The sequence below is a fragment of the Drosophila bipectinata genome, chromosome XL (assembly GCF_030179905.1).
Source record: "Drosophila bipectinata strain 14024-0381.07 chromosome XL, DbipHiC1v2, whole genome shotgun sequence".
In the NCBI taxonomy this organism is placed as follows: domain Eukaryota; kingdom Metazoa; phylum Arthropoda; class Insecta; order Diptera; family Drosophilidae; genus Drosophila; species Drosophila bipectinata.
In genome coordinates, this window is record NC_091734.1 from 2,025,639 (window position 1) to 2,053,483 (window position 27,845).

General features: G+C 42.5%; 7 protein-coding genes across 10 annotated transcripts in view; 5 read left to right on the top strand and 2 right to left on the bottom strand.

Moving 5' to 3' along the window:
- Positions 1-7,722, top strand: part of pigs (pickled eggs) — a 55,316-nt gene extending 47,594 nt beyond the window's left edge. For both annotated transcript variants that reach the window (XM_043210167.2, XM_043210168.2), the window contains 5 exons: positions 17-303; positions 3,419-3,526; positions 3,579-3,775; positions 3,833-4,461; positions 4,531-7,722. In XM_043210167.2, coding sequence (XP_043066102.1) covers positions 17-303; positions 3,419-3,526; positions 3,579-3,775; positions 3,833-4,461; positions 4,531-5,735 — 2,426 coding nt within the window. In that variant the 3' untranslated portion in view covers positions 5,736-7,722. The remainder of the gene's footprint in view (positions 1-16; positions 304-3,418; positions 3,527-3,578; positions 3,776-3,832; positions 4,462-4,530) is intronic.
- Positions 7,723-7,736: 14 nt separating this feature from the next.
- LOC108128973 (calcyclin-binding protein) lies at positions 7,737-8,845 on the bottom strand. Its single transcript, XM_017246863.3, has 3 exons — positions 8,731-8,845; positions 8,496-8,668; positions 7,737-8,321 (listed from the first exon to the last, which is right to left on the bottom strand). The coding sequence occupies exons 1-3, from the start codon at positions 8,743-8,745 to the stop codon at positions 7,817-7,819; spliced, it is 693 nt and encodes a 230-aa protein (XP_017102352.2). The 5' UTR covers positions 8,746-8,845; the 3' UTR covers positions 7,737-7,816.
- A 94-nt stretch (positions 8,846-8,939) lies between these two features.
- On the top strand, positions 8,940-12,933 carry LOC108128968 (protein swallow-like). The gene is made up of 3 exons (XM_017246856.3): positions 8,940-9,322; positions 11,137-11,988; positions 12,157-12,933. The coding sequence occupies exons 1-3, from the start codon at positions 9,049-9,051 to the stop codon at positions 12,681-12,683; spliced, it is 1,653 nt and encodes a 550-aa protein (XP_017102345.1). The 5' UTR covers positions 8,940-9,048; the 3' UTR covers positions 12,684-12,933.
- A 93-nt stretch (positions 12,934-13,026) lies between these two features.
- LOC108128969 (protein swallow-like) lies at positions 13,027-14,728 on the top strand. The gene is made up of 2 exons (XM_017246858.3): positions 13,027-14,070; positions 14,187-14,728. Exons 1-2 carry the CDS (start codon positions 13,137-13,139, stop codon positions 14,618-14,620), a joined length of 1,368 nt encoding a protein of 455 aa, XP_017102347.2. The 5' UTR covers positions 13,027-13,136; the 3' UTR covers positions 14,621-14,728.
- A 923-nt stretch (positions 14,729-15,651) lies between these two features.
- On the top strand, positions 15,652-20,118 carry Cdc7 (Cdc7 kinase). Its single transcript, XM_017246864.3, has 4 exons — positions 15,652-15,843; positions 15,924-16,672; positions 16,748-16,970; positions 18,405-20,118. The coding sequence occupies exons 2-4, from the start codon at positions 16,159-16,161 to the stop codon at positions 19,867-19,869; spliced, it is 2,202 nt and encodes a 733-aa protein (XP_017102353.2). The 5' UTR covers positions 15,652-15,843; positions 15,924-16,158; the 3' UTR covers positions 19,870-20,118.
- Positions 20,119-20,334: 216 nt separating this feature from the next.
- On the bottom strand, positions 20,335-21,203 carry LOC108128976 (zinc finger protein 593 homolog). The gene is made up of 2 exons (XM_017246866.3): positions 21,077-21,203; positions 20,335-21,016 (listed from the first exon to the last, which is right to left on the bottom strand). Exon 2 carries the CDS (start codon positions 20,875-20,877, stop codon positions 20,389-20,391), a length of 489 nt encoding a protein of 162 aa, XP_017102355.2. The 5' UTR covers positions 20,878-21,016; positions 21,077-21,203; the 3' UTR covers positions 20,335-20,388.
- Positions 21,204-21,528: 325 nt separating this feature from the next.
- Ctr1A (Copper transporter 1A) lies at positions 21,529-27,779 on the top strand. 3 transcript variants are annotated; one of them, XM_043209848.2, is made up of 7 exons: positions 21,534-21,716; positions 22,241-22,360; positions 24,759-24,863; positions 24,925-25,142; positions 25,201-25,448; positions 25,952-25,981; positions 27,112-27,779. In XM_043209848.2, exons 3-7 carry the CDS (start codon positions 24,830-24,832, stop codon positions 27,311-27,313), a joined length of 732 nt encoding a protein of 243 aa, XP_043065783.1. In that variant the 5' UTR covers positions 21,534-21,716; positions 22,241-22,360; positions 24,759-24,829; the 3' UTR covers positions 27,314-27,779. The 3 variants fall into 3 exon arrangements, with proteins under 3 accessions (XP_070137604.1, XP_043065783.1, XP_070137601.1); XM_070281500.1 differs by lacking the exon at positions 21,534-21,716 and adding an exon at positions 22,090-22,107; XM_070281503.1 differs by lacking the exon at positions 25,952-25,981 and having other exon boundaries at positions 21,529-21,716.
- Positions 27,780-27,845: the final 66 nt, after the last annotated feature.

The window sequence follows — 27,845 nt, forward strand, 5'->3', positions numbered from 1 at the left end:
TTAAAATATAAAATAGGTATGCTGGCACCGATGTTGGTACAAATGGAGCGACAAATCGATCGGGAAATCGCCGCCGACATCAAGGCCAATAACTCCTCGGAAAGTGGCACCCAGACGGAGGCCCCTAATTCTGGTATCAGTACCACCACCACCACGACAATAACCACAACTACAGTGGAAACGGATCTGTATGATGACAGTGATGACTCGGATAACGAGGACGATGCTGATGAGAATCCCATGATGATGTATGGTCCTCAGCCCCAGATAATCACAAATGACTTGAAGAGTTTGGATGAAATGGTAAGTGATATGGATTCTTAAGGGGGTTTCTTCTATTTGGATTTTAAAAATTAGCTAAAGGTTGTCCAGGGAGGGGAGGGGGGGACCCATGTTGAGATGTCAAATTAATTTGACAAGACGCTGACGATGTGCCAACAACAATTACAATTACAACAATTGCAATTGTCAATGTAATTGCATGTGTGATGGCAGCAACATGGGGCAGCAACATGGGGCATCAACATGGGGCATGAACAAAAAGGATGAGAGAGGATGCAATGGAAATCATTGACGGCCAAACTAATGAAAGCCATGCAAACATTTCCTCACGCCGCCAGCAACATTGACAACAAAAGCAACACAACCAACATAAGCAACATGAGCAACAACAACATTCGACAGCTGGAGGATGGATGGTCACTGGATAGATGGGACATGGACCTGGACATGGTCTTCCTCCTCCTTCTTTCTTCTCAAAGAAAAACCACTCCAAGGCAGCCAATCAATTTGTGCAGCCACAGGAGCAACAGCAACAGCATTAGCTGCCACAGTCGTTGCAACTGCAACAGCAGCAACTGAAGCAGCAACGGCAGCAGCAGCCAAATCAGCAAATAGCCTCAACAACTTGTCGAAAATCAAATGATGCGCCACCAACAGCAGAAATGAAAAAAAAAAAAATAGGAAAACAAAAAAATAACAAGATAGCCAAGTTTAGAAAAAAAGGAGGAAGTTTTGGATGCTCTTTCTTTGAAAATAGATTTTTTTATGAAAAAGTTAATAACAAAATCTGAAAATCTTGAAGAAGCTTTATATCATGGTATACTTTCTTAAAACATCCTAAAATTCCGTCTTCTATTTTCTATAGAAGCTATAGGATATACATAGTTAGCTGATCACAGAAGTATCTAAACCTTATAAACCCCAAAAATAAAGTTAAAATAGTAACAAAAAGACTTGAAATAGAAAGAGATTTAATGACTAAAAAAAATTTCTATAATTCTGTTCTTTATTTTATATAAAAGCTATAAGATATAGTCATTAGATCCTTTGAGTATATAAATAATATCTCAGCTATATTTAAAATAGAAAGATTTTCAAAACATAGCTTGCAATAGCTATAAAATAGTTTCTTCCATAGAAACACTTCCAATATATAAAATAGGATAAATATAATAAAATAATAACATTAATAAGATTATCCTTATTTTTCGAAAAAACCATAGTACCCTTTCCTATAGAGCATATAAAGCCAAAACCAAAACCAAAAACCCAAACCCAAAGACAGCCACGATCATTTGTCGACTCGAAAACTCTAGAGCTCCATCTCAAACTGAAAACTCTGGCACGTCCGCATAGCTAGACTGAGAAAAAAAGTTCAAAAACTTAAAAAAAATATATATAAATAAATATAAATTATAGATATTTAGCTAAAGATATATTTCTTATTTAAAATAGGCTGCTAATTAAAGAAATACTAGAAATAATAGAATAATCAAGGGGGAATACTATAATCTAGGACCTATTACCCTTGAGAGATAGTTCAGAGGACTTTAGAGGCAATAGCATGCTAATAGGAATATAGGAATAGTAGGAAGAATAAAAGGAACTACTAAAAATAGTATAAATAATTACCTTAAAGTCACATATATTTTTCACACTGTACTATGTCTGTCTTGAAAAACCAAGTTGCTGCCGCTTTGTGTTGCTGCTGTTGGTGGCATGCGATTTATGGTTAGGCCAGGATCACATCGCCATCGCCATCGCCAGCCATGGCCAGCTAATCTCGTATGCGTCAGAGTCACGCCGATCCCCGATCTCTGGCAGATCGCTGCCAGATGCCTGAATCCCAGATCCCAGATGCCTGATGCCTGATGCCTGATCGCCCCCCAGCGGAAAGATTTATTGTCATGTCGATGGTTCCAGCATGGAAGCTGGTAACTTCGAGTCACCATTCAAGTGGAGAGTAGCTTAGTACCTCCACCTGGGCACGCATCCCAGAGTTGGCCCAGAGTTGCAAAAGTTCAAAAGGTGGCAAAGGTGCGTTGCAAACTCCCCGACTTGCCACAAACTACAGTAGCAATGGGCTAAAAGTTGCAAGATGCCAGATGGAGTGGGGAGATTGGGGAGATGCTGATGGAGCCAGGGCCAATATACACTTTGAGAAAAATCTATAAAGTTTGTCACTAAAAAGTAGGATATTTATTTTCTAATTCAAAACTCAGGGTCATCTTAGGGTCAAAATTAAACCTAAACTTCCATTAAAAAAACACTAATTTGAAAGCCCCGATTTCTCTCAGTGCTGAATGAGACCCAAGTCGTCATTTGTTTGTCTTTTGCCGCCTGCTGGGACGGACAACTGATGCTGGAACTGGGAGGCTGGCAGGCAGGAAGGCAGGCAGGCAGGAATACTGGACTGGTCTTTCTGGCTCCCATGGCCCCCTGCCTCTCCCTAGGGCAAGGGTAAGCCCCGAAACCCCAAAACCCCAGGTACCCTCCTCCACATCCACCCTCCTTGTCCTCCTGGTCAATCCTTAGGTCCCATGAATCCCCCTGGTACAAATCATTTGTTTGTTGGACAATGGCAGCGCGTGAATTTATGCAGTGAAAAACTATTTGGTGACCCCGATGCTCGTCCCTGCTCCTTCTGCTGACCCCTTTCCCCCTTTTTTTTTTTTATTTATTTTCCTTTGGCTTTCTTGCAACTGCAACTACAAAGGCAATGGAAGACAACCAGAAACTGCCACTGCCACAGAAGTCGGGAGGGAGTTTGTTTTGAAGCTTTTGAACTGATCGGGGGTCAGACTTATGCAATGGTTCGGGGTCACCCCAGGAAATGGAATAGTACGATTTTGGTTACAAAAGACAGAACAAATTTGTGTTTAATTATACAGTCATTAGACTAACTTAAGTGGGCTTAACTAATTGCAAACAATAATGCTAATTAAATTGTGGAAAAAAATCGAAAGACTATAGGCATCTGTCAACGTTGGACAAATAAGGAGGGTCCATACTACAACAGATGCTGCAATGTATTAAGAAAATACTTTTAATTAATATTTATAGATTAAATTATAATATATATAACTAGCTAAGAATATTTATAGATAAAACCCACTGTTTTTTTTACTATTTTTAGGTCAGGGATCTGGTGGAGAAGTGCACTTGCCCCTCACAGTTTCCCATGGTCCGAGTCTCCGAGGGCAAGTACCGCATTGGCGACACCAAGGTTCTCATCTTTGTGCGGGTAAGTTACCTTCTTGACCCTCCATTCGGGATTCTCATCACCTTATTCTTAGATCCTGCGCTCCCATGTTATGGTGAGGGTGGGAGGCGGTTGGGACACCTTGTCCCACTATTTGGACAAGCACGATCCGTGTCGGTGTCGTGCCCAGCATCGTAGCTCTGTGGCAGCCCGCCTCATACCCCGCCAGTCTCCGAATCACAATCCCAGCAATGGCATCGAGCTCCACAAGGCCCAGGTGATATTCGAGAGGTGAGTGATGCGGCAAGTTCTCTTCCAGGATGATCCTCCATTCCCTCTCCTTACCAGATCACCGCCAGCAGCTCGTCGGGTTTTCCAATCCAATGCCAATTGCAATGGCGGAGGAGCAGCATCAGGATCGGGCACTGGATCCGCCGCAGCACCCGTTCAGAATGGAAACAATAGCCTTTCACCGAATTCCGGAAAATATCGCAGCCGTAGTCCAACTCCACAACGTAAGTTTCTCAATCAGCAGCAACAGCAGCAGCCGGCGCTCTCCAACGGAGGCAGTGCATCCACTGCGGAGGCCACAAACGGACAGTATCTGGCCTCGCCCAGCCTCGCCAGGCGATCCATGTCGCCGAGTCCTCGTCGGTTGATCGATATGCGAAAGAAACAGAACTCCCTGGACTCGTACAGCAATGGACCCAAATCCCTGCCGGGCTTCAGTTGCTCCCTGGAAGACGCAGCCGGATCGGGAGCCAATGGCGGAGGTACAGTGGGATCGGGAGGAGCCAACAACGGAGCGGGATCTGGAGGGGAACAGGGTAATGCCAGCAAGTTCGAGAACATCAGCGACAATGGCAGCGAAATCAGCGACGAGGGATATCGCAGCTTGGGCGTCATCCAGTCCTCCAATGCCCAGAAACGCGAATCCCTGCACAGTCAGGCCTCCATCGAAGATGCAGAAAGCAATGGTAAGGATCTGGGTTATAGAATAGTCTAATTTTTACGAGGATTACTAATTTTTTTTTTTTAATATTTAGCGCGTCTCGATCAGACATCCAGTGATTCGCAGATTTCGCCCTCGGATGAGCCGACGGAAAAGGCTGCCGGGGATATCCTAGAAGAGGAAGACCTCAACGGCCAGGATCAGGATCAGGATCACGACCAGGATCATGACTATTCCGTGTGCGATGGCCCACAGTCGCTGCCAGCCATCCTGTGCGTTCCCCACAAATTGGACGACAAATTCGAACAGTCCGGAGTCTTTATCACGGATGACGAGATCACCGTGGACATGGGACAGAACCAGACCAATGGTCCAGCGCCACAAAGTGCCGCTCCAGTGCTGAGCAAGATTCCACGCTCTCCGCTGGCGCAGCGACGCCGGAGCATCGATAACAGCACCTGTGGCGGAGCAGGCGGTAGCCTCCAGGACCTGAGCAGCCGCTCCAGCTTGCCAGCTCCAGCCTTTAGCCGGAAACAGCCAGTCTACAGGTCGGTGAGGACACGCAGCTCCACGAATGCCACGCCAGCACCAGCGCCTCTGCGATCCCGACAGAATACCCAGCTCCCGATGGTCCGGGACGTGACGAACACCTGGAGCGGACGTGGCCAGGGGGCGGCGGGAAACAAGCGCCGGCCTCCGGTTACAGCGGACAACTTTGTGGCCCCCAGTCCGTCGCCGTTTGAGAGGAATTCAAAGGCCAGATCCTCCCAGATCCTCTACGATTCCAATGGAAGGAGAGTGCGCAGTGGAGGGCCGGGATGCACTAGCTCACTGACCACATCCCCGGTGAAGAATCACGCCTCTTCGCCGCTGGCCCAGCAACTCCTGGAGGCGGCCAGCAGTGCCAAGAACGATGCCCAGATCCTGGAGAAGATGAAGACGCTCCTGTCACGCTATGCGGCCGGAAACCAAGCCAATGCTGGAGGATCCGGAACAGGATCTGGCTCTGGATCAGGATCGGGCTCTGGAAAGAATGGAAATGGCAAAAAGACACCCGTCTACGAGGACTTTACCAGCGCCTGGGTCCACAGCAATGGTAATCTGGAGCGTTCCGAGAGCTGCTCTCCTCCAGCAAAGGCCCGATCCAAGCGCTCCTCCGCCGCCAGCTCCTGTGACTCGAATGGAGGCGGCAACTCCGCCGCCACATCAAATCCGGGAGCCAGTGTGGTGTCGCCGAGAAGGGAGCGCGGCATGTCCAAGATTCCGGCGCCAGTGCGTCACAATACAGAGCTTTACTAGCAGCGCCGGAGGACGCCAAGCGTCCAGGTCCGTTTCCAAGCCAAGTCGAGGCTTTTCTGAAAAGCCTTCTCTCAACAATAACACTTTAAAGCCGGGAGTCGGGTCGTGGTTAGGAAAGAGTACTAGATAAGGATTAGGATTAGAGCCAAGCTGGAATTGTCTAAAGGAGGAGGAGGATTAGGAAGGAAGGACAAGTGTGTGTGTGTGAGAGAAAAGACCCCCCAAAGGCCATAGGTTAACCAAAAAAAAAAAGAAAGAGGAAACTGAAACTGCCTCAAAAAAGTCAGAAGGTCCTTAGCAGCCCTATTATCCTATTATCCCTGGCATATCCTTTGAGAACTTCAACAAAAATATAATCAATTTTCAATTAAAACCTATAATCTATATAATCTTTTTATAAAAAAAACTATAATCTTTTTACTTTCAACTTCCACTTTCTACAACAAAAAAAAAGTATGTAATACCCGGTACTTGTGGGTAAAGATTTTGTGGTTTTCCTTGGGATATATAAAAGCTGATCTAGGCTGATCTAGGGTTTAAATAGAAAAAACACAAAAAACAATCCAATTTTGAGACTCGAGTAACAAAAAAAAAACAATTTTAAATCAAAGGTTTTTTTTTTTTGGTCTAGAATCTAAAATCTAGCTATAGAACAGGAATTTTAAATCTATAAAATCGAATAAATATATATATCTCAAATACACACACACACACACACACACACATGATATAGAGGACACGCATAAATAGTTTTCTAGAAATTTTTAAAAAAAATCAAAAAGCCAAGACAAAAAAAAAAACAACACAGATTCTTCAGATTCAGATTCAGATTATAAAAGATTTATTTTTTTAAGCTATAGAATGGGTATTTGCAGAGATCGGTTTGGATCTGGAATGGTATATAGAGATACGAAAGAAAAGCTTTTAGAGAAACGCGACTTTTACAGTATACAGTATATAGGTATATATATTATATACATGGATATATATGGCTTCGGATTAGGGATTATATAGCAAGCATAGCTAGGAAATGAAGTGCTCCCACGACCACACTATACTATTCTCTTCAGCATCAGTGCGTTTTTTGGGCCTCAAAAAATAAAATCCCTATAAACCCCTATATAGTTCGAATTTAATTTAAAAAAAAAAAAAGCCTAAAACGCACTAGAAAAACACACAAAAAACAAGAACAATATTTAAAAAACAGTCACAAAAAAATAAATACATTACTGAACCTATAGCTTTGATCGTTATAATATCCAAAAACGAATAGCTTAATTTTCAGAAAACCCCCTTTTTTTTGAAACTCTATAACAACTATAATTGTATGAATTATAAATATATATACTTATTTTTTTTGTTTTTTTTTTTATATACTTTAGCTATATGAATGTTAACATCTAGTTTAGTACATCGTACCTATATATGATCATAACTATATATAGATTGTAAATTGTGTTTTTCCTTATTGCCCAATCATGTTGTATAGTTCGTATAATCGGCCTCAAAAAAAAAATATCTGAATTGTTCACTTGTACTTTTTTTTGTTTAATTATTATTTCATTCAACCAAAATAAATAAATATATATATAGTTATATATTGCAACCAAAATAATTAATTAAGTAACAATTCAATTGTTCCAATCAGACACACACACTTACACCTACACACAGAACCGTGGTGTAATTATAATTAAATACTATAAGCAATTCGGTGAAAAAAACAAAAAAATAGTGAAGAAGACCATCTCTCACAATCACTTTTGGGCAAACAAAAGAATATATAAATGGATATACATATATATATATATATCGAAGAACATATAAAAAAAGTGTATTTTAAATACAGATAAAATGTAATTATCAATTCATTTCGAAAGCAAACTAACTATTACAAATGGAATAGTGTACTTTAAGCTGGCGACGAGCTGCATAATTGATTTTAATCACAAGAATTTAATTAATAAAAGCCTATATACAACAAAAATTACATAAAAGTAGTTACGTATTTACTTAATGGTTTTATTTTCATATCATACATATAATATGCTTGGAATCGAAGCCTCTATAATCTAATTGTTTTAGACATCTCCCAGAGAGTCCATACCGCCCAGTTCCTTGCCAAACTTGGCCTTCTCCTGGCTCTCGGTCCAAGCCTTGGCAATCATTTGCTTCGTCTTCGAGTCCCCATCGTTGTACATCTTCTTCATGATGTTGACCAGCGCCGATTCGGGATTTTCAGTGTCCTTGGCCATGTCGGAGTCCTGCTTCTGTTTCAGCCTCTTTTGGATGGAGGTCAGCACGTCCCAGTTCTCGCCCTCGTTAGCCTTCTTCAGGTATATGGCCACCATATCGGTTTTGATTTTGCGGTAGCTCTTCTCCACATCGATGGCATGCAGCAAGTTGTTGACACTCAAGCCATAATCCTTGCCGCTGAGATCGCGTACGTGCAACTGCAATGAGTTCTCCGTATAGTTGACAGTAACATTCTCCTCCTGGCAGCCCTGGACGCCGTTCAATGTGATGAAGAGCTTTACGAACTTGGGGCTCTGATCCCAACCGTAATCCGTCAACTCTACCAGATATCTGTGAATTAAAATGGATTTAAAGCCATATTTGTAAGGTAAATGGAAAATAAAACGATGAGGCTTCGTCCATAATGGAAAATTCTGGAATTTACGCAAAAAGGACCGCCAGGAACAATAAACTTCTAGTGTCTGCTACATCCAGGCATCGGAAAGTTCTAGAATCCTTGCTCACCTCTTGGCATCACCGGTGCCCGCCGATGCACGTTCTGCCGCCAATCGGGCCTTAATTTCCAGGTTGACAATCTCGCGTTCCGCCTCAGCTTTTCCGGCAGTGAGCACGCCTTTTACGCGGGCGCTTTTCGCCTCCGCCAATAAAGCGGCAAATTCCGCAACATCACTTTTCAGCTACCCCAAACAGAGAATTCTCAGTTAAGCAGCAATTTTCATTGTGAATATATTCTACTTACCTGTTCCAGGGCCATATTTTGACAGTAATCAGTAAATAAACGTGGTAAATAAATGTCGAAGTATATATTATATCGGAATATCGATATTTTCTTTTTGGTCACACTAAACCACTAGCGGTGGGATACCTTCGATAAGCCATCACAAAATTTTACAACACTGGTATCGGCACCAATAATCGATACTTATTATCGCTTAAAAGTTCAACCTTTAGTTCACCACTAATTTAACGGCGCTTTTCCCGCCCATTGAAATGTTAATTGTAATTTGTAATTTTTCGGTATAATTTTCTTGATATCTGTGTAATTCCTGGCTGCGGAATGAGTTTGCAGGACGAAAGTTTTCCGGCAGACGATCTATTCGACCAGCTGAATAGCTTGGGAGCCAGCAGTTCCCGGGACTTCAAGCGCCAATTTGCGGAGCACCATCAACCGGAGGCTTTTGAACGCAATCCGACGCCATTTTTGGGCAGCGACTGCTCCGCGGAGAATTCCTATACGGATGCGGCCAACAAGAGTGCCAAGACCTGTGTCAGTGACCCCACAGGCCGTGACCCAGATGAGGAGGAGGATGCTGATGAAGATGGCCAAGATGGTGGGTGATGTTCTCCTTGATGTGGTAACTTGTATTTTCAGAATTATAGGGAACTAATCTACCTTTCTTTTAAGGTATTCTGCGTAAGGATTCAACAAAAAAATAGCCAAATATATCATTATGAATGTGACCTATATTTCAAAACGCATTTTTGTATTAAACATTTTACGTTTTTTTTGAATCAGAAGTTTTGTTAATACGTTTTTGATGCAGATAGTTAGAGAATCGATCCACAAATCGTTTAAGGTATTCCTCTCTAGAATCGGATGAGAATTGGCCGAGATATAGCCATGGATGTGGGCCCTATATGGGCATCCCGCATTTTTCAAGGGCTCTCCCCACAAAAATTGGAAAAAAATCCAAAAAATATTTTGTTGCTGGATTTTGATGCAGATAGCTAGAGAATCGATCCACAAATCGTTTAAGGTATTCCTCTCTAGGATCGGATGAGAATTGGCAAAGATATAGCCATGGACGTGGGCCACTTACGAAAATCCCCATTTTCCAAGGGCTCTCCCCCCCAAAATTGGGAAAAAATCCAAAAAATATTTTGTTGCCGGATTTTGATGCAGATAGTTAGAGAATCGATTCACAAATCGTTTAAGGTATTTCTTTCTAGAATCCGATGAGAATTGGCCGAGATATAGCTATGGATGTGGGCCCTTTACGAAAATGTCCATTTTCCAAGGGCTCTCCCCACAAAAATAGGAAAAAAATCCAAAAAATATTTTGTTGCTGGATTTTGATGCAGATAGCTAGAGAATCGATCCACAAATCATTTGAGGTATTCCTTTCTAGAATCGGATGAGAATTGTCGGAGATATAGCCATGGACGTGGGCCACTTAAGAAATTCCCCATTTTCCAAGGGCTCTCCCCACAAAAATAGGAAAAAAATCCAAAAAATATTTTGTTGCTGGATTTTGATGCAGATAGCTAGAGAATCGATCCACAAATCGTTTAAGGTATTCCTTTCTAGAATCGGATGAGAATTGGCGGAGATATAGCTATGGTTGTGGGCCCTATATGGACATCCCGCATTTTCCAAGGGCTCTCCCCACAAAAATAGGAAAAAAATCCAAAAAATATTTTGTTGCTGGATTTTGATGCAGATAGCTAGAGAATCGATCCACAAATCGTTTAAGGTATTCCTTTCTAGAATCGGATGAGAATTGGCCGAGATATAGCCATGGATGTGGGCCATTTACGAAAATCCCCATTTTCCAAGGGCTCTCCCCACAAAAATAGGAAAAAAATCTACAAAATATTTTGTTGCCGGATTTTGATGCAGATAGCTAGAGAATCGATCCACAAATCGTTTAAGGTATTCCTTTCTAGAATCGGATAAGAATTGGCCGAGATATAGCCATGGACGTGGGCCACTCACGAAAATCCCCATTTTCCAAGGGCTCTCCCCACAAAAATAGGAAAAAAATCCAAAAAATATTTTGTTGCTGGATTTTGATGCAGATAGCTAGAGAATCGATCCACAAATCGTTTGAGGTACTCCTTTCTAGAATCCGATAAGAATTGGCCGAGATATAGCCATGGACGTGGGCCACTTACGAAAATCCCCATTTTCCAAGGGCTCTCCCCACAAAAATAGGAAAAAAATCCAAAAAATATTTTGTTGCTGGATTTTGATGCAGATAGCTAGAGAATCGATCCACAAATCGTTTAAGGTATTCCTTTCTAGAATCGGATGAGAATTGGCCGAGATATAGCCATGGATGTGGGCCCTATATGGGAATCCCAGACTTTAGAAGAATTCTTCTTGAAAATGTGCCCTTCTAATACAGACATTTTATATCTACAGGGTTCGCTGATCAATTGGAACGCTCTGGCTCAAAATCCAAGGGCAACGGGCGCAGCAACAAGTCAGTCTCCTACCAGGACATCCACTCCGCCTACACCAAGCGACGCTACCAGCATGTGACCAGCAAGGTGGGCAAGTACATCGCCGATATACAGGCCCAGGATCAGGCGCGTCGCAATTCGGGAGCGAGTATGCTTCGGCACAGCTCTATGCCCGAGTACCTGACGCCGAGGTCGCGACAACGCCACGGCGGTGGCCACTACAGCGTGGACGAGCTGCACAAGAAGGACGAGTCGCTGGCCGACAGCAGTGAGGGCGGCAACGCCTCCAATAACCAGAGCTACGACCGCCTGCAGAGCGAGCTGGAGGCACTGCAGCAGGAGCGTGATCGCCAGACCTCCTACAACAACTATCTGCAGGACAAGCTGGACAAAAAGGTGATGGAATCGATGCAGTTGAAGATGAACTTTGAGGTTCTGCGAACCGAGCTGACCGACTGCAAGCAGAAGCTGACACGCTACCAGGCGCATTCGTTGCGGTCTCTCAACTGGCCCCCAGTGGGCATTCCCAAGGCAACGCAAACAGATCGCCAGCTGACTCAAGTGACCGCCATCGCCTCCTCGTCGTCCAGCTCGAATCCGGTCCAGAACCTCATGGAGAACTACCTAACACCGCATCCAACTGGCAATGCCAACCTTACATATAACAGCAGCGATGGATCCATTGAGATAGCCCTGCTGAGCGTCGCTCCAACAGCTCGTCAGGCTAATCCTGACCTGCTGAAGGTTCAGCCCATGTCGTTGGATTTCAGCAACGAAAGCGCCGATAGTGGAGAAGCTAACAACGCAAATGGTAGGTGTTCCATGGAAAGGTTTCCATTGCTGATTAGAGGGAACCTTAAGTTTCCATCATCTCAAGTTCTGGAGCCCAGAATATGAGTCTCGACGTTGGTTGCTTAGGTTTCTTGTTTACATCGCAGAAAGATTCGTGCATAAATCGTTCCTTTGTTCTGATTTCTAGGAGAAGCCCGTGGCAACAGCAACAGCTCCTCTTCCAGACCCCGCACCCGACATGGACATGGCCCTGGTCCCAATAACTCGGAAAGCAGCCACCCGAGTAGCAATGATTCAGCCATCGAAGTGGAGGGCCACGAATCACGTTCCCCGTTCCAGCCCCAGGGGGAGCGGGAGTGGCGACACCGACGCCAGGAGGAGGCCGTCTACTACTTTGACAAGCGCAACAATCGAGTCATCGAGGTGATGGCCATTAATTTAGGACAGGGCCACCACAATCAGAGCCATAATCTGAGCCAGATTTCCGTCTCAGACAGCAGAGCCCAGTTGCTGAACAACTCCCAGTTTCTGTCCCAATCCCAGATCCCGATCCGGACGAAGCGTCGAACGCTCGGTAGCCGGGTGATGCGGATTTTTGGACCATGCGTTCGGTGCAAGTACACCGAGGATGGCAATCCGGGAGTCAATGGCACATACACGGTGGGATTACCTTTGCTGGACGAGGAATTCATTGATATAAGAAATCAACGTTAAACCCAAACATGATTCATCATTTATTTGTTTATTTATTGTCATATTTGCTTATTTTTTTTACGTTTTTTTTTAGTCCCTCTACTTGTTTGAGTTTATATTTTGGCCATTTTTTTCATTTGCCATTTTTTGTCGCCTATTTTGGTCCCTATTTTTTATTTATTTATTTATTATTTGTAAACTTAACCAATATTTATGTATTCCATGTATTCATTGAAATCAAGAAAATAAAATTTTCATTCATATTTTTTAACATTTTTATTTATATTTTTTAGTAAAAAATGATTTAAAAATGAAATTTGAATTTTGAGAAATCTATCGATAACAAAGTAGGCATATAACTAGCTTTCTTTCCACCATCCCTAACAAAACGACATAACGGTGCTTTTCCCGCTCAGAGCAGTGTGGATTGTAAATTCTATATTTTTGGCTTTGTTTTGATTCCCAAGATATAAGATGAATTCGCAGAAGGAAGACGTTCCATCAGAACATCTAGTGGAAGGTTTGGACGACTTGCTGGCCAAGAAGTCGACCAGCGATCAGCTTGGGGACCAAACTCAAAAGTCACCCACGCCATTTTTGAACGGCGACTGCGCGTCGTATACATCGCTTCCCGACGCCGCAAGCGATACATCATCGGGAGTCCTGGCTATCAATGAGATGGATGCCTCAGATGCAAAGACACCTAAGGTCAATGGAAACCGCAGCAAGGCTGCCTCTTTCCAGGATATCCATTCGGCGTACATCAAACGCCGCTACCAGCACGTGACCAGCAAGGTTGGAAAGTATATAGCCGACATGCATGCCGAGGATGAGGCTCGTCGGGCAAGCTTGTCCTCGTCGACCTTTGAACGGCATTGCTCTTTGCCGAATTCCTTGAACCCAACGTCACTTAGCCCCACCGATATGTTCAAGAAGGATGGTTCGCTGACAGACTGCAGTGAGAAAGGTGATGCCTTCAACAAAGTGCCCTACCATCGCCTGGTTGAGGAGATAAAGGAATTGAAAAAGGAGCAGGAACGTCAGATCTCGTACAACAACTATATACAATCAAAGCTGGATAAGAAGGTGATCGAATCGATGCAGATGAGGGTGAACTTTGAGAATCTGCGAACCCAACTGAATGATTGCAAGACGCAGCTGAGCAGCTACCAGACAGGTTCGCTGCGATCCCTCAACTGGCCGCCAGCCGCCAAAACAAAGGGCACCCAAACTGACCTCCAAAGAGATGTCATTTTTTCAGCTTGCGCTGACTCTACAATGGGGGACATTATGATTGAAAATTCATCTTATAACAATAGCGATTTGTCCAATATGATTGCTAGAAATAACCCTCATGCTGTAACATGTGAGGATTTGACTTACGAGAGCTTCAGGGGCGCCGCTAAAGGTGGGTTTATATTCTATCCCTCGAAAGGTGATCAGCCTCAAGTTCATTTGTAAACCATATTGCGATTCCCATGAAGAAATTCAACTCATACTCTGTTTACTGACTCCTCTTTCTAGGCGGCGAGGTTAGCAGCAGCTCCCGTTCGGGCCTGGCACTCAACTCTTTGGATGTTCACATTTCAAGCGATGATGATTCCATCGTTGAGGTGGATGCCTCAATGATGCCTCCAGATTGGCGCCATCAACGTCATGCCAATGCTCTTTACTATTTCGACAAGAGCCAGAATCGTATCATTGAAATGGTGTCCGTAGACCTCAACCAGTTGAAGGGCGACAACCAGGGTCAGGGAGAGGCTCCAGCTAATTACTCCGTTTCGATCCAGAACAAGCAGCGATCACTGGGCAGTCGCATGATCCATCTGTTGGTACCGTGTCTGCGTTGCAGTGAGGCCGATGAATCCATCTCGATTGAAATAAAATCATGTTCCATTGGCCAACCGACCCAGGAGGATGAAGACTCCGTCGCTACCAACACCGTCGATCGTCGTTAATATCCATATATATATATTTATATTCGTTTAAATTATGTATCCGGTTAATTTTATGTTCTCCTTTCGTTTATCCGATCAATGCTCGCATATAAAGTATTTTGGAATACTATAAAAGTTTATTTATATAAGTATCGGAGTGAGGCTAACTGGATTATGCCGAGCTTTTATTTTGTTTATTTTTTTGTTTATTTTTATGTTTAACAGTATCTTATATGTATTTATGTACATTCCTTTCAAGACATTTCAAGAATAAAGTTTATAAAATTAAAATCCAGTTGGTTATTTAACTTTTTATCCTTCAAATGGATCCTTTTTATAAGGACCTGTCCAGAAAGGGAAGGACTTTCAAGGATTGGATATTCTTATCCTACGGTTTTTATATATATTTGTCTAAAAATCACTATATATGCCATTATATAAGCTTCGCTTTCGCTATTTTTGGTTTAAACTACAATTTGGAATTGAATTTCAATCGTTTTTATAAAATAATTGAAATCTTAATGCTAGAAATATAAATAATTAAAAAAAGAAATAATTAAAATAACACCGCCCTCCTCCTCGATTCTCATAAGTTGCACTTAAGAAGCCTGATAATTAAATTACTACAAATTTTAATACAAATTTTTACAAAAAAAAATAATAATTAAAAAAATATTTAAAAAAAATAAATAAAAGACCGCCCTCCTCCTCGCTTCTCATAGGTTGCACTTAAGATGCCTAATAATTAAATTAATTTTAATAAAAAAAATTTACAAAAAATATAAAAAATATTTTAAAAAAATAAATAAAAGACCGCCCTCCTCCTCGCTTCTCATAGGGTGCACTTAAGAAACCCATAAATTAAATATTTTATTTGAATTTTTTTTTTTTTATTATTGAATGGAATATAAACTGGCAAGCAGCTAATAGCAACCACCATACTTAAGCAATGATTTTTAAAATTCCGCGCCATAGTGATGAGAGTTTCCGCGATCGTAACAGTCGGCTTGTGGTGCGCGTCGGTTTACGAGCTATCGGTATTAGCCCACCACCAGCGTACTGGTCCGGCCGGAGGAAAAGCGACACAAAACAGAGCAACCGCCAGAGCCAGCGATACGCCAGTCGCTCAATTAGATAATAGCCGTTGACCAGGTTGCGCCGGGAATCCGCTGGAGCTCCGCCACATCCAGGACCCAAGCTGGCGGCGCAGGAATCGGAATCGGAATCGGATAAGAGACGGAGCAGTAAGTACCCTTGATGGATTCTTGGGCACTTTCATCCCAATTTTACTCATTCTGGTCGTTTCCTACACCCAACCTGGCAGGCACTACACTTACACTCATTAATTTGGAATAATCTCGTACCTACTGGAGCTAAATTTTCCGTATCTTTTTAACAAAATTATCCGTGCGTGTTCATAGAGACGGACGTGGTGAAAACATTCAATTATAATCTTCAATAAAGGAGTCAATTCTTCATCAGTCGATGCGTGGCCCCAAAGGAATACTTGGACCGGATATCGTGCTAGAAACTAGGAGCAGAGAGAGCTGCCAGAGGCGATGGCCGAGCCTTATCAGCTACGAACCCAGATGGCAACACAGTATCGTCGTCCACGACCAGGACACACCACCTCCCAGTTTCCCCACCAAGGCGTAGTCTATACAAACGGAGGCACTGCTTCCTGGAACGAGGCACGCCAATTTCAGCAACAACAACAACAACAACAGCAATTGCAATATCAACAACAACAACAGCAACAACTTCATCAGGAGCAACAACATCGGTACTCGTACCTGCAGCAACAGCAGCAGCTGCAACAATCACAACAGCTGCACGAGCAGTATCAAAACCAACAACACCAGGAGGCACAGCAGCATTATAATAACAATAATCAGATCCCAGGACCGGGACTAAAGTATTTGTATAAGGAACCAGTGATTGCTGGGCAGCCATCGGTTGCTGGACCGCCGTTTGGCATGCCATTAGGAGGAGCACCAATCATACCGATTGGTTCACCCATGGCTGTGATGCCCACCACACCACGAGCGCAGAAACCACGCAGCAAGAGCGAGGGTAAGTCAATAAATATACCTCCATAGCTTTAAAGGATTCTATTTATTGATTTGTGTGTGTGTTTATTTCCAATAGAAGCCATCTCAGATCTTTTACTGCGCATTCCGGACATTGGTATATTGTTTGATGTTCATAGTCGGATTGGAAATGGAACATTTAGTACCGTTTTGTTGGCCACTCTGCGCCGTGAATCGCATTTGCCGGATAATGTAAGACGCAAATTTGCCATCAAACACCACATCCCCACCAGCCATCCGGATAGGATTATGAAGGAGCTGCAGTGTATGACAAAAATGGGGTAGGTCCTACCAATCCAGTTACACACATACATATGTATGTATGAAAAAAATTCCTTTTTTTTTTATTTCTCATGTGTGAGTGTGTGTGTGTGTGTGTGTGTGCGTGGTTGGCTTTTTTCGTCCTCGCCTGCGTCAAACGCCGTTAACCGACGTCAGCCGGTAGCTGCTCCAATCTACGTCATTGCAATTTATTTCAGTTTGCCGGCAACGAATCAGCGAATAAACGAGACGGCACGAACTGAGACGAGACCAGAGACGAGACGAAATAACAACAAAAACAACAGAAAAAAAAAAATCGAAACTGACGAACGTTTATTGCACTTTCACACGCCATTCACGTGCCCATTTACAGTTACAATGCCGTCGCAGCCGTCCCACTCTGGCCCTTGACAGCTGTAATGCTTTGTTTACAGAACTTGCACGCACACACACGTACCGTTTTGAAAGAAAAAAAAAAGAAAGAGAGGAAAGGTGTATGAATATCCTGCAATCACAGTGGGATGCACTGGAAAAAAATCTAGATAGAATTTAGGAATAATTTTTAAATTTTTTTTGATAAAAATACTTCGACTCTGAGCCTGTCCAGCTACAAATATTCTTTGTGACTTCATCCCTTAACTATTTTTGGCCAGTGTATTGTTTGGCATTGTCTGCCACCGATTGCCAGCTGATAAGATTAGGCGCGTAGGGAGCAGCTGGACTGCCGGACTGCGAAAAACCATTCAATACCGCCTCAAACCGCCCCAAGCTAGGGTATCGCCAAAATGGTCAGCTCAGCTGGCTGGATAAGATCCCAGGTAAGAGAGTGAGCAACGGAGGAGGACATCGGATGAGTGGGCAGTAAACGATGTGTGGGCGCTGCGTGTTTGACATTAGCCGGCTGCCCCCAACCACCTCTTACCTCTAACCTCACCCCGACAGTGCCGCCCTCTTCAGTGCCTATTCAAGCAATTTGCGCAAATTCCGTAGCCCCCAGTTGCGTCACAGCCGCACGATAATTATGACTGGGCCAGGCCGAGTGGCTCCCTCACGTATGCCCATCGTACATATATACGCCCCCTACGTGTCTCTGTGTGTGACGTCCGATTGTCTCCCTCCCACCTACAGGCCCCCAGGCGGACAGTGTGTGTGGGCTTATCTCTTCTGTTTACATTTAGGACAAAAACAAAACAAAAACTATACAATACTAATCCAAAATTGATCAAATTTCAAACAATCATAAAAAGGATTTACTAATTTATATATTCTGTGAATGTTTTCTCTTATTTTTAAATGGATTCTCTGCAAAAATAGTCCGATTAGTCAGATTTTGGAACAGTTTTGGGAAGTGGGGGAAACGACCTAGCAAATACCCTCTAATGTTAATAATTAAGCAATTATCCTCTTAAAACAATTAATTAAAATATCGCCATCTCTTTCTGTTTCATTTTTAGGGGCACAAACAACGTGGTCGGCATCCACTGCTGCCTGCGATGTGACGCCTCCGCCGCATTCGTGATGCCCTACATGGCCCACGACCGCTTCCATGACTTCTTCACGCGCATGGACGTGTCCGAGATCCGCTTGTATATGCGTAATCTGCTAATAGCCCTCCGCCACGTCCACAAGTTCGACATCATTCATCGCGACGTGAAGCCGAGCAACTTTTTGTACAACCGCCGCCGGCGTGAGTTTCTCCTCGTGGATTTCGGCCTGGCTCAGCATGTGACTCCCGCGATGGGATCGAGTGCAGGGGGAATCGGAGCAGTGGGAAAGCGTGCCCGCGAAGGGGACCATGAAGACCAAGTGGCGCCCATGCTAGGAGGAGGAGCTGCCGGGGCAGGGAATGCTATGGAAGTCCCACCGGCTGACGCGGAACTGGGTGGAGCTGTGAAACGCATGCGACTAGAGGATGGCGTCAAGATGCCACTGAAGCCCATCAATGAAATTGCTCAGGGCGAGGCACCGCCTGCGGACTTCGGTAATCCCAATCCCGGCCTGCAGCCCACCGGCCAGCAACTGCAACAGCAGCCGGAGCAGAACTATAACGCCGCCGGAGGAACCCCCTCGGGAAGCAAATACAACACCAATCGCAATGCAGCTGGATCGGGTACGAAGTGCTTCTGCTTTGCCAATCCGTCGGTGTGCCTGAACTGTCTGATGAAGAAGGAGGTGCATGCCTCCAGGGCCGGGACTCCGGGCTACCGCCCACCCGAGGTGCTGCTCAAGTATCCGGACCAGACCACCGCCGTGGATGTGTGGGCGGCGGGCGTCATCTTTCTCTCCATCATGTCCTCGGTGTATCCGTTCTTCAAGGCACCCAACGATTTCGTGGCTCTGGCCGAGATCGTCACCATATTCGGGGATCAGGCCATCCGCAAGACCGCCTTGGCGCTGGAGCGCATGGTGACCCTTAGCCAGCGTTCCCGTCCGCTCAGTCTGCGCAAGCTGTGTCTGCGCTTCCGCCACCGCCGCGTCTTCAGCGACGACAAGCTGCATCGCAGCCATGCCAACCAGGATGGCCAGTGCGAGGTGTGCCGCAACTGCGACCAGTACTATTTCAACTGCCTGTGCGAGGATACCGAGTACAACGATGAGCCCCTGGATGCCTACGAGTGCTTCCCGGCCACTGCCTACGATCTGTTGCACCGCCTGCTCGAGGTTAATCCCCACAAGCGCATTACCGCCGCCGAGGCACTGCAGCATCCATTCTTCACGGCCGCCGAGGGCCAGGATCAGGCGGTAACAGCGCCAATACCCTGTGACGAAGATCACCTAGTGTCGGGGAAACAATCGCAGGCAGAGTCACGGAAGCTACGTCGCCAGCGCTATCCCAAAGTGGCTGGTGCGACGGGCAACGAGCAGCTGAAGCAACCACTGGAGGTCGACATGCATGCGACGGCTTATGAAAAACTGTGAAACTAGTCCCCATTTGTACATACCACACACCTCACTCACCTCCCCCCCCACACATATCGCCCAAGAACCATGATTGTACATATATATAGATATATAACCTCCTCTCATCCACAACGCACATCTTGTCCAGTGTAAAGTGTTCACCATACCTCAGTACCTCTGCGGGGAATCCGCCAGGGAGTAAACCAAATAGAAACACCACACAAAAACCAACAAAAAAAAGGATAGTTTTAGCAACAAATACACACATTTTAAATCAAGATCATGAACAATAGAAGACAGTGGAGCATCTCGGAGTATACATGGAAATTAATAGCAACAACCAGTGGCAGGAGATCCACCTGCACAACCACCACCACTACCAAGTTGTACAGTTCGAATAGTGTTAGTGTAATTTAAGTTTAAAAATTGTATTTTATATCAAGAAACAAAAAAAAAAAGAAGAAACCCATGTGAACGGAGATATATACAGAAGCGAAATATATTTATACGAATTGTGAATTGTAAACTAAACTAAAGCTAGGTCTCCATCTTTTCGGCCTTTTTCCGGCGAGGTGTCGCCTTCGATGTGGACGGCTCTTCGGACACATCCTCAGCTACCTCCTCCACCTTGATACGTTTTCCGGCGACGACCTCCTCCTTGGTTGGCTGCGTTTCCATGACACGCTTCTTGGCCTTCTGGAAGCTGCCTTTGCCGGCGGCACGCTCCGACTCCTCGATGCTGTAGGGCTCAGTCTCCAATGCCTTTAGCCGGCGCTTGTGCACCTTGGTGCGGAAATGGGCCTGCATGGCCGTATCGTCTATGAAGTACTTGGCACAGTGTACGCAATAGAACTGCGCGAATCCGGGCTTGTCCAGATCCACATTCTGGTTGATCAGCTCACCGCTCCTAGTGCGTAGATCGTCGTCGATCTGGTCGAGATCACGACGACGGTTACGCACACGCCAGCGCCTCTGCAAATGGGTGTCCCCATAGTGCATCTTCTTACGCTTCTGTACCATTCCCATGTTGCTGCTGTTTTTTGGAAATCACCTGCTCGTTAAGAAAATAAATATGTAAACGTGTGCCTGCACGTGTTTTTGTTTTGGCAAGCGTTATGTTGTTGATTCAGCTTCTTCGTCAGCGGCTTGGATGGTTTTTCAGAATCTGAAAGCAGTAACTATTAACTAGAGTCATTAATTGATGGTGAGCATGCTTGATAATTACCGCATCTGGATAATAAACAGTGTTTTCTTTTTAAACTGCGCACAAAAACAGTGGCCTGCTTCTAGTGATGGTAGCTGCACCTAGTGATGGTAGCTACTAGCTAGTCTCTAGTTATCGATAGCCATATGATTATTTTATGACTCGCCCGCAGCACTCTTTTATATATTTGTTTGAAAATAATAAAAATAAATAAGTTAAAGTTAATTTAATATGTTAAATCATATTTTAGAAACAAAACAATATATACTTTATTAGAAAACAAAGCCAAAACATTAATCGGTATTATTAGTGGTATTTTCCTTTTTTGAAGTGTGTGCACACTGGTCCAACAGATGTTTAGCTTTCGATTAACTAGTAATTATATGAAACTAATTGAATTTTCAAGCCAATTACATGTTATTAAGATACAAATAAATTGGTTTCTGCAATTCTAATGGCTAATTACAACAGACAATTCGCAATGGAGAACCAAACATTGTCAACAAACGCTTCGTCGTTTTTTAGTGCATTTTTGTGTTTTAAAAAGTAAAAAAAAAAAACATATGTTCGTAACAAATTCATCAACAATCGTGCGAACAAGTTGTCTGCAGGCGGACGTAGTGCGCATTTTATTTATTCCGCCTAGATCCACTCGCAGGAAGTAAGAATCAAAATAGTTAAATAAAAAACAAGTTCGATCAAGTGCGAATGAACGGTTTAGTTCCGGCCAGAGAACTCCTCCTTGATGTGTGTGTGCAGAGGCGCACCCACACACATGTGCGATTGGATAACACACTGACCTGGAGGGGGGGGGAATAGCTCTCGGCTTTATTCTATGGGCTGTATATTATCGGGCAAACCGTGGTGATGCTGGTTAAATCCCCAGTACCCGGCTCTCAGCCCCCTTATCCGGATAGAGCACCAAGCATATGTTAAGACAATAAAGCGTGTTGATGTTTGTGTTTGTGCATTTGTGCAGGCGATGTAGTGCAAAATAAAGCAACAAAAACAACAATAAAAAAAAAAAACCCAAAGCTACAAAGAGCAACAAAGTAATAAACACTGATTGCGAAAAATAAAGGGGTGGGGAGGAGGAGAAGGTGGAGGTGGTGGTGGAGGGGGAGTCAGTGACCACCACAGCTTCTGTTACTGCTTTATTGGCATTTATTGTTGATTCTTTTTTAGCTTCACATTCCGTTGAAACGTTACACTCTCTTTTTCGTTCACCTTTCGCCGGTAACAACAACAACAACAATAACAACAACCCCAACCAGTTACAACAAATAGGGGAGCCCGCCAATTGTGGTAAGTTAAAAAAATGAAAACAAATATTAAATACAAAGAACTAAATAAAAAGAAAACAAACTAAAAAGCTGTGTAAAGCTTAGCAAGTCTTCTTATCAATAATCAAGCGCCTACATGCCTCGATCGCTTATCAACATTGGCATGGCAATTATACCGTTACACGCACAATTAACCGTTTTTTTTTTTTTTGTATGTGTGTGTGTGTGTGTTTGTGGTATTGTGTTCTTTGATTGATTTCAATTTTTAGATTTTCAATCGGGATCGGGAAAAAAAAAACCAACTCTTTCAATGATATAACAGCTCCCCAATACCACCTCCCTTTTGCACTCCGTTGCGGGGCGTACGCACGCACTAAACAAAAATAATCACCGCCTCCCAGAGCCAGCCTGGTGCTCTCTCTCTCTCTCTCTGTTGCTTGATTTATCTTGCATGTATAGGAATGCTTTATTTTTTAGTCCATATGCCAGTCACGATTTGACATTTTGCAAAGCGATTGCAGCAGCCACAATAAGAGATGAAACGGAATGCGTGTAATGCCAGTGGCTTAGACCCAACTTCAAAAAAGGGGATCGATTTATTATCAATTAAATTATATCCTTACATAACATACATACATATCTTTTTGTTTATGTAATATATTTTTTTATGTATTTTATTTTTTTATTAATAAAAAACCCCCTTTTAAATACACGCCACTGTTTAATCGAATGGAAAGAGAGAAAACTGGAAGGGGGAGGGAGATAAATGCATACTTACAGCATTCGATCAGCTGACGCAAGCTCTGATAATTCCATTCCCATGCAAATACAGTTAAATGAGATAGAGCGAGAGGAAGAGCGAGCAACAAACTAGAGTTGCTAATAGGTTCCAAATCTGAAAGCGAGAGTGGCTTGAGAGAGTGGGGAACCTGTTTTGTTTTTGTCCTATTGCAGCATACATAACATTGGCAACACTGCAACTATCAATTATGAACATGTTCTCTCTAATTAGCTATTTTGAAAGTATGTATCTCTCTTTTTGGTATCTCTCTGACAATCTTGTGGTAATGTTTTAAGCCAAAGATACAAAAATTCAGAGCCAAATTCAATCAGTTAACCAGTCTTACCAGTTCCGTTCATAACGATTCGTACCAAAAAGCTCTCAAGCTAACCCAACTGACCTATTCCTTAAAGAGGTATTTCTGTATTTAATGTATTTTTCTATAAAAACTATATATTTTTCTTTATTTATCTTAAAAGTCCACCTGACTACTTATTCCAGGCGGTTTTTAGATTTCTTCGGAATCTACAGAATCGGAAGAATTTCAACAGAAACTGGTTTTATAATTGGAATTCTAGACACGATTGTTTCTAATTCTCGTTTGCGGTTCTCTCGCAAGATTAATTACAAAACCAGTAACGTGTTTAATCTATTACCTGGAATCTATTTACTCTATATACAAATAGGAACTATAGATTTTTAAATTTTTAGGTTATATTCTTATCCTTGACCTTTTTTTTATTACCGTTACCGCATATCCTGCTTTATTGCTTTATCAAGCATGCTTTTTTGCAAGCCACAAGTATGCATTCATTTAAAAAAAAAAAAAAATTCGCTTAAATCAAGGGGTTTATAATAGTTATACACTATCTCAGGGTATAGATAAATCTTTAGAAAAAAAAAAAAATTAAAACCTCCAACCCGTATCGAACTCTATCACTAAACTGGCACTAGAATTTAAGAAAATATTAATTATTATATATTTGTTTTATCAGTATATAACCTTAAAAGAGTATACAGTCTTCGTTATATCGTTTGCTATTTATCTTGTCCATTCCCCGATTATATATGTATATATATATCATTTTCGAATGTGGTATAGCCCGGGACTAATCGCATTGATATGGAAACCCAAAAATTGCGGTGAACCCCAACAGTGAACGAAAACAAAAGTTCTCAAAAAAAAAAAAAACCATAATCCGTACCCCCTGTGTCTGTTTTATTCAGTTTTTATAATTCGTAGTGTTCCCATTGGATAAGTGGAACACCAGTTGGAGTTGCAAGTGCCCCTCACACCCCATACCCCATACCCCCACCGCAGGTACTCCAAGGTCGGATGTGAAAGTGGGCGGTGGCGGAATAATCGTTTCCTTCCCCAGCTCTGGATGTGGAGTTATGTCTGGAATTTTTATATTAATTTCGCATTTATTTTTTCTATAGATGTGAAAGGTGGTGGATTGTTGAGAGATTGACTTTCTAATTGAATAGGGTTTTATGGGTTGGGGTCTCACTGAATGACCTCCAAGATTATAGGGTTTTTTTTTTAATTCCATTTTTTTTTTTACCATTTTTATGACCATAGCTGTACTTTATAGCCCCAAAGATTTAATGCTACTTTCACTTTGCTTTTATTTCACAGCAAAATTAACGCAAATCCATTGAAAAGTACAACCAGTTGGAATCACTTCTCCATCTCTCAGCCACTCAGACATGGACCACGCTCATCACAATACCGGAGGAGTTGGTGAGTTTCTCTTCCCCCTCAAGATTGGAATTATATTTTAAAATATATATTTTTTTTTTAGATCACTCTATGATGCATCATGATCATCCGGGCATGCATCATGATCATTTAAGTGCCGCCGTTGCCACAGCCACCACAGAGGATCCAGCTGCCATGTTGGCGCCTCTATTCACCGGCTCCGCGTCGGATGTCCTGCCGGTGGCGGATGTTCATGCCGGACACCATGCCGGACATCATGGTGGCTCCGGTACGGGCATGGAACACATGATGCCCATGGCGGTAAGTCTTACTTACTATTTTTTATAGTTTAATTATTAATTTTAACATATTTTTTTAGTTCCATTTCGGTTATAATGAGACGATCTTGTTCTCGTGGTGGCACATTGAAACGGTGGCCGGTCTGGTGGGCTCCATGATAGCCATTTTTGTGCTGGCGTTGTTGTACGAGGGCCTGAAATACTACCGGGAGTACCTGTTCTGGAAGACGTACAACCTGCTGGAGTACCGACCGGTGACGGGGCCGCAACGCAATCCAGAGGCGCCACGTCTTCCCTCCCCGGCAGCAGCCGCACCATCGCCTGTGCAGTGAGTATTAAGGTTTATAATAGTTTATTTTATTTTATTTTTTTTAAATATTTATTTATATATTTTGCATGCTTTTTTTTGCTTTGCCAATCATTTAATTGTACTTTTGTTGTAAATATTAATCTTAATGCTTTCTCTTCTTTCTCGTTTTTGTTTTCGTTTCATCATCATCTATATATATAAATCATCTGTACAATATGCGCTGCTCTTCATTTGTAAATTGATTCCATTGATAATTATTTTATAAAAAAAAATACAAAACATATTTTTCCAAAAAAAAAAAAAAAAAAAAAAAAAGCTCTGCCTCGCATCGCATCGCTTCGTTGATTTTTTTGTAATTGATTTTGTGATTCACGCGACGACCGTAATTGAATACCAACCTACCTATATATATATATACCTACCTAAATATATATAATCTGATTCTGTATCTGCATCCCGCATCTGTTGTATCGATCCGTGAATCCGCATCCGCATCCGGCACGCTTCGATCGATCCTTTAGATACGTGGGCGAAGTTGTTCACAAGCAACCGTAAGTATCGCTCTAAAATCCTCCCCCCCACCTATCCCACATTTCCCTCCTCCCCCCTCCCCCCTACTTACTTACTAGTAGTTATTCCCAGTATTATATATATAATTGTATAATTTGTTGGCTCACTTAAGTTTAACGTTAAATGTACCACAAATGGATATCGAATGTCCGTTCTCCAACCGGTAGGGGTGTTTCATGGGAAATATCCAACAGCTGTATCCATTATAGATCCAATTTCAAATCCCGCACTTCCCAGATCCACTTAATTTGTACAAATGTCCGCTTTTTTTAAATAAATATAAACTATTATTGGTTACACAGTTGAGACGTCGAGTTGCACACAATTTAACCCTATTTTAGTGGTAGAATAGACTAATATTTGGCACACTACTGTAGTATTTTGAATCTTTGGAGTTATCGATAATTTATCGAATTTTTTTGAAGTCTTTTTAAAGGAGGGAATCTTTTTAAGACTGTATGTTTGTATATCCAATGTCTTCCAAGAAAGGTGATCTAATCTAACCCTATTTTAGTGGTAGAATAGACTAATATTATCACAATCAATATATAATCGATTTAAATCGATTTTTAAAATAGTATTTGTAAAGAAGGAAATCTTTTTAAGACTCTGTATGTTTGTATATCCAATGTCTTCCAAGAAAGGTGATCTAATTTAACCCTATTTTAGTGGTAGAATAGACTAATCTTATCAAAATCGATAAATAATCGATTTTAATCGAATTTAGGAATCATTTTAAGACCATGTATGTTTGTATATCCAATCTCCTCCAAGAAAAGTGCTCTAATCTAACCCTATCCTAGTAGTAGTCTAGCCTAATCTTTAAAACCTCCATTCCAATCGATAGTTTATCGATTTAAATCGAATTTCCAAGTAATCTTTTAATCCAATGGAACCACTATAGCAATTCTACGTATGTATATCCTGTTTCTTCCTAAGAACAAGGATCCAAAGCAAAAGCTAACACCAAAAATTTGTAATCCTTTTTGTTTTGTCCCGCATTTTGTTTTGTTATCGATATTTTATGGCTCTGTTTTGTCCTGCAATCTAATCGATATATTCTTTAAGATCGATAACCAACCGATAAGCTAATTTTTATAACTTCCTCCAGACCATCGATGCTATCGTTTAACCACCTGCTGCAAACACTCCTGCACGTCCTCCAGGTGACGCTCTCCTTCCTCCTCATGCTGATCTTCATGACCTACAACGTGTGGCTCTGCCTGATGGTCGTCTTGGGCGCCGGTGTCGGTTACTTTCTGTTTTGCTGGAAAAAGTCGGTGATTGTGGACGTGACGGAGCACTGTCACTAGCAGAGGACCAGGGACACAGGACCACCCCATCCAACAGGCTCAACCCAACAGAGTAGATACCCACACCTGAACCTCAGCCAACGATGTCTGACCTCGGAGGAGGAGGATGTTGAGGTGACGGCTGCTATCTAAACATGGCAATGTTTTTGGGATTCCCCCCCACCCGGAAGTTCTCACCCCACAAAATCATACTTCATAACCCCCCACACACTCTCTAGATATCTCTAGGAATTCAGAAAAATAATGATTTTTAGGCAAAAAGTGTTGTAGAAGCTTTTAGGGAATTATTTGTAATGAAAGTGAAACAAAAAAAAATGCAATATTTCAACAAAATACTGTTATTTCGAAGGACTCTACACACCCAAAAAGCAAATATTATTTTTTTTTATCACAATTATAACATTTTGTATCCTTATTATATATACAATTATGATGATTATGATGATTATAATGATTATTAATATTATTATTATTTTTGGTAATAAAATACAATTTTTTTTTTTATATATTTTCTTTTCAATTTTCTATAAAA